The sequence below is a fragment of the Alosa sapidissima genome, chromosome 13 (assembly GCF_018492685.1).
Source record: "Alosa sapidissima isolate fAloSap1 chromosome 13, fAloSap1.pri, whole genome shotgun sequence".
In the NCBI taxonomy this organism is placed as follows: Eukaryota; Metazoa; Chordata; class Actinopteri; order Clupeiformes; family Clupeidae; genus Alosa; species Alosa sapidissima.
Genome location: NC_055969.1, coordinates 14954668 through 14961074, shown reverse-complemented (window position 1 = coordinate 14961074; position 6407 = coordinate 14954668). Strand labels below are relative to the sequence as shown.

At 42.2% G+C, this 6407-nt stretch overlaps 1 protein-coding gene across 1 annotated transcript; it reads left to right on the top strand.

Moving 5' to 3' along the window:
* Window positions 1-879: 879 nt before the first annotated feature.
* Window positions 880-1580, top strand: pmchl (pro-melanin-concentrating hormone, like). The gene has a single exon (XM_042059495.1). The coding sequence runs from the start codon at window positions 898-900 to the stop codon at window positions 1405-1407; it is 510 nt and encodes a 169-aa protein (XP_041915429.1). The 5' UTR covers window positions 880-897; the 3' UTR covers window positions 1408-1580.
* The last annotated feature ends 4827 nt before the right edge of the window (window positions 1581-6407 follow it).

The following is a 6407-nucleotide window of genomic DNA, read 5'->3' as shown; positions in this document are numbered from 1 at the left end:
TCTCCTTTTAAGTCCATCTCCCAACCAGAGCACATGACTTCACAGATCAGTTCATCATCATCAACATTGTCCTCATCATCATCATCTCTTTAAGGGTATGAAGAGAAAACAGATGGTTTGAATTTGAACTGTTGATTTTTTTCCCACTGTTCTCACATTTGCATATCCAGAGAAATCCCACAGGGTTCAAACCAGTGGTATACACGTCTGCAAAACCATAAGACAAGTTATGTAGGGTGGAGTCAGGGGAAAGCAGATGACCTAAAGTATGCTGGAAATGGTGGCCATGTGAACCTGGCTTGACTCTGGCATGCATGCATCTCATTTTTACTAACCATAAGTATACATGCAATGGAATTTAAGAATGGACACCAAATGATGAAGAATAGTATGTCCACAGCATTCATGCACTGGTGGGCACGAGGTTCTTTTCTACTATGTATGTGTACACATTTACTAAGAGTGAATATAAATCTTAATATATATATATAAATATATATATATATAAAATCTGGAATGTCTTTGAAAATAAGATACGTCCTAGTGTGGTCCTTATGAGACGTGGCATGTGCCTGTGTGTCCTTTATCTACTGGTCACTCAGCAGGTGTGTAATCCTTGGTTGTTGTCTTGAAGGGCAAGGAAGGGGAAATGGTTTCGTTCATGCTGTGCATTCGGTAATGCAGTGTTTGGCCTGAGGAGGCAACCAGCCATGTGTGCTGGTAAACATAATTAATTTTCCACCAAACAATACACTTCAGGACTTCTTAACGTGTCATCCGCCACTTCAAGGGATTTTTGGGTTTAATTTCTATCACACAAAAGGTTCATCAGCACACTCGAGACACCTCATCAGTGGCAAACGTGGCAAATCCCGGACCCAAGAGCATATAAAAGAGATGGTTGGTCAGCTTGGGGGCATCATCACCCGGCAAAGCGATCAAGGCAACAAAAAGAGAAACCAGAGCCACCACCAAACCACCAACCGAAGCATCGCACCACCAAGCTCCAGAAGACTCCAAACAGACGAAGCCCGAAGAATGAAGATCTCCATCATCTCAGTGCTACTCTCTGTTGCTCTGCTGTCCGAGTGCCACCTACTGACGGTATCAGCATCCCCTGCCGGACGGACCGGAGACTCCAGCGCCGAGCAGGACATCCTGGCGCAGCTGCTGGACGAGGAAGCGGGCGAGACGAGCAGAGACGCCGGAGGACCCAGAGTCATCGTTGTGGGCGACACGTCCCTCTGGGGGACCCTGAGGACCCTGGAGAGGGGGGCCCTTCTGCACCTGGCCACTGCCGAGCGAAGGGACACCAACCAGGAGCCCAACCCCAACCTGTCCGTCCTGCGCAGGGACACCATGAGGTGCATGGTGGGCAGGGTGTACCGGCCATGCTGGGAGGTGTGATGACAGCTTCTGGAACCTTCTGAGCCTTCAATAACCACAGGCAACCCCCCCCCTCTCTCTGTTGTGTGTTGTCTCTCAATGAATGTTGTGTTACTTGGAGAAAAATGTACAGCCTCCTGCAACCTGCTATCCAATGACAAAGCAATGTAATTAAAAGATAAGTATATACTCTATCCATTTGTGATGTTTTCTATTTATGGGTTCTGCAAAGTTTTCAATCTACCGTAGAAAGATATTCATCACAATTATCAGAAAATCAGCGACTAACCATACTCTGCAATAAAGTAGGTATACATATCCAGGGATGGGCAAAATACATCAAATTGTATTTTAAAATAAAATATCAAATACCCTACCCTTTAAAGTGCATCAAAATAAACTACAAAATAGAGTAGCCACGCCATATATCAAAATAAAATGCTGTATTTTTGTATTTTGAAAATACTAAAAATACTCTTTAAAACAGGGGTGTCAAACAGCCCGGGGGCCAGATGAGGCCTGCCAGCAGGTTTCATATGGCCCCCCAGATGTTTTGGGTTGGAAGGGAAAATTAGGGAAAAAAAAGGAAATTCACATTTCTATGATATGCTAAATTGATTGAAAAATCTGATGAAGGCCTTCATCATGGGGGTAGGTTTGCATAGGGACCATGGTGACTTGTCCCCACTCACCCTAGAGAACTTTTACAATGTCAAAATGCACCAACAAAATGATTTTTGGGTCCTCTCAATCTCTACTATGCAGCATATCTACTTGAAAGTTACACTACTCCATTTAATTGGGAACTCAACTTGACCGCACACAAATGGGAGATAGTGACAGGTTCCAACTGGCTTGTCATTGTTGACAATTGTTATCTCCTTTTTAATGTAAGAAACTTTTGTAAGGAAAATTTGAAGGCAACAAAGACAAGGCTATAGGAGATTGCGGAGTTATCCGGTTCCCACTAGGCTACTGTACCATTTATAAACTGTGAGAGGGCACTTGCAGTACTCATTGTGATTTGGAAAATGGACAAGAATATAAAGAGTAGTCTTTGCCTTTCTGTAGTACAGTAGAAACTGGTGAGTCTTAAAGTTTTCAATAATTTGTTTCCCTTAAACTAAGCATGTATGTCCCTACCAAAGCTGACACCAACCCTACGCCCTTGCCTCTCATTTGGAGCCAGAGTGTGCTGCTCTTTTCTACCCTTGAATGATAAATTCACTATAACCATCCTCAAAACTGACATGGAAGTAGAGTATTTCAAGAGAGAAAGAGCAGTATATGACAGCAGTACATGATCTGTACTTGTTTGCTCAGAAGTGGGGATAGTATGGGAGTATACAGTCTGACACCCATGCAGAAAAATGATAATGACCATTACGGCTACCACAAGGTCTCATTCTAACAAATCTAGCCCAGTGACGAGTTTTAACACCCCTACTTTAAAGTTGTTTTAAAGGGAGCATGAAATCACTTTGCAAACCTTCCATATCATGTCTACTTAATCTATTCCTTCATCAGTACACTGACTCTGTTGATTACGTGGATTAAGATAGATCTGGTGTGTGAAGTGTTCTGTGAACATCTGAAGTGTTTGAAAGCAACAGCTTTTCTCTGCCTACGAGACATGCCATAAACCTACAAACAGTCAACATTTCTTTCATCATGTTGCTTTAGGTTTAGGTGATACTTGGGGCAACTTTTTGAGCAATGTTGCAGGGCAACCACATAACCGGTTCCATGTGTTCCGATTTGATGATTAAAGTTCTCAAGAATCTGATTATTAAAGTTCTCAAGAAACTTGAGGTTGGTGTGAGAGGGAGTGTACTGTGTGTGTGAGCAACCTACATGTTACTCATCTTGAACTGGATCATCTTTCTGAATCTGATGCAAATTACTAAGTCAGCACCAGACAGAGGCTACATTCATTGTTTTGTACTTTTATGATGTCATCACATCACCAAAAGTATTGGTTTTACCAAAAATATTTGCCAGTATTTTTAAACTACAAAAATACACACCTATAAAGTACTTTGATACAAAATATGAAGCGAGTTTGTTCAACCCAATAAAATACAAATCACAGAATACTATTTTGTATTTGAAATACATATTTTATGATATTTTATATTTTATTATATATAATAATCATAATACATGTATCATAAACACTGCCCATCCCTCTATATAGCACCAGAAAATATAAAAAACGAACAAAACAGCACACTGATAATATCTGACAGAACAGAAACACCAAAACACAAAATGTGCAATGCAGCAAAACAAATACAACCTTGAAAATGTGCTGTGACTGAGTGATGGTAATCATGTAAGAGTGAAGCATTGAGTGGTATATCTATATGACAATACACACGCATACTGTACTGAAGAATGGATTGTTACTTCACTGTTATTGTAATTCATAGTGTAATTCATGACCTTGGGTTTATATGTGAATTGTTTTACTGAGAAACATCACTGTTTTGATGTATACCAGAGTAGGCTTATGATTCATATGTGAATAATCTTACTGCAAATTATAAGCATCTGAAATTCTTCAAGAGGAAACATATTCAACACACAAGATAACTGCAAAATAAAGCTATCTGGACTATACAGATAGCACTTTCAACACTGAGAAAGAAAATTAAACTGGTCCTTTGTGACACTCTTTTTCATCAAAATATTCATGCTGTCACTGAAAAAGGACAATGGACAACCCCCAGAATCTTTTCATGACACGTAACTGTACACTGAAACGATTATTCGTAATTCTAACAGTATTGTACTGCAATAAGGGCATTGACATACTGTAATGATTAAATGCAGTACATTACTGGCAACCGCCAAGCATTGTGGGGAAATTACGGCTCTTTTGTGCTGTAGTTATGTACTGTTTATCAATTTACAGTAGCAAAAATGCATAGGGAATATGGGCAATATGAATGAGTTGATTTTTTTTAAAAGGGTGGTCAGTAAGTCTTCTTACAGTGTACTGTGTTATATATAAAATAATCAATGGTCTTGTGTCCTGGTCTTGTTCCTCCTCACGTCATACCTCCTTAACCATGTTGTTTGCGTATAATGGAGGAGGTGCATTAGACGTCCATGCTGCTCATATGGACAGAGTGTACCACTCCCCTCCTCCCCTCCCCTCTCCCCTCATCTTATTTTCTCCTCTCCTCTCTTCCTCTCCCCTACTCTCCAATCCCCTCCTCTCCTCCTCTCCTTTCATTTTCTCTTCTCCTCTCCTCCTCTCCCCTCCTCTCCTTTCCTCCTTTCCCCTCCTCTCCTCTCCTCTCCCCTGCCTGTGTGTGACTGCAACCTTCTGGCTGCCATTACGGCTGCACTTCACCCCCCTCCATTAGCTTCCACGGTCAGCTCTCGCGGGTGAGCTAATTTGTGGCCTGTTTAATCTCTGCATCCTGTGTGTTTGTGTGTGTGTGTGTGTGTTTCTGCGTGTGTGTGTGTGTGTGTGTGTGTGTTTCTGCGTGTGTGTGTGTATATATGGAGGTGAGGTTGTGTACTTGTGTGCATAGCCTACATGTGTGTGTGTCTGTGTGCGTGCGTGTGTTTGTGTGTGTGCATGTGCGCTGTGTGCTGTGGTCATGGGCAAGAGTGCGTGGCAGACACAGATGTCATGCAGTGTGCAGTGCGTAGGTTCCCTCGGGTTCCATTTCTAAGATTCTTTTCATACCGTTAGCCCACTGGGGCCAGGTAGCCACAGCGCTTTTATATCACAAGTGAATGAGTCACACCATAGCACTAGAGCACCCAGAGACCATTAAAAGGTGCCATTAAATCAATCAGAGGCAGATTTATGGTCGTAGGAAGTACATGACACAGGAGATACTGCAACACTAGCAGAAGTAGTGCCCAGATACCTCAGAAAAGCCAGCAGATCTATTCTGTGTTGGGTTTTTTTATTCATTTACTTCAGGAGAAAACGGTGTGTATCTTAATGGGAGAATGGATCGAAATAAAGGTAGAATGTAAAAGGGCAGAGAGGTGGAAATAATGTTGCATTTTATTCATTTATTTAAAAAGTGAAGACAATCTTCCTCAGCAAATTGTAATGACATGCTGTGCTATTCCAGCTTCAGTAAAGATATTGATACCTCCATGTGTTTCCTTTCAGAATGAAAAGAACACCTCAGTTCCAGGAAGCTCCCTCTAAGAAACCCCATGATGCACACACACACACACACACACACACACACACCTACCCGTGTACACACACATGTATGCACACAGACACCCACTGTGAACCCTATCCAATAACAAAAGAAATGCACATTTCTTTTGCACTCTAGATCAACACAACATCTGCGTCTTTATCTATCGCATCACCACCATATGTAGGTGAGAGCATCCTTCAGATTCATTCACGTGACAAGCAGCGACCTTGGTTAAGGGTCCATACAGAGAAGTATTAACCCCCCTGCATGCCTCCTCATGGAAGCCCCTATTAAGCACCTGCCATCATCAGATGAGCCTGATGCTATCTGCATGGTTGGTAGCCAATTGTCCCTGTCAAGGCCAGATGCAAATATTGAGCGTCTTAAGAAGATGGAGGATAACCTAAACCGACTGAACGCACTAATTCGGGGTTATTTGAATACCATGACAAAAGTGGGGCTTCAAATAGATTGTTTTAGTCTAGACAGGTGTACTTCATTTATTTATTCTCCTTTTAAAAGTGTTTCTTTTTTTCCTCCAGGTAATCTTGTGTGTTGGTGTATACTGGTTGAGATGCAGCTGAGATGGGCAAGGAGGTGAGAATGGAGCTGCTGAATGACATCCCATTATTGGCGAGGTGATAAAATGGGACTTCTTTAATTATGCATCAGGCTTGCCTCAGAGTTGCTGGAGCACAGCAAGTGATACAGGGAGCAGTCAGCACCCGTGTGTCTTGCCAGAGAACCAACCACAGGGGTGTGTGTGTGTGTGGGGGGGGGGGGGGGCATTGGCATTGGGAAGAGAGATGAATTGGCACCTTTCCAAAAGTGTTAACA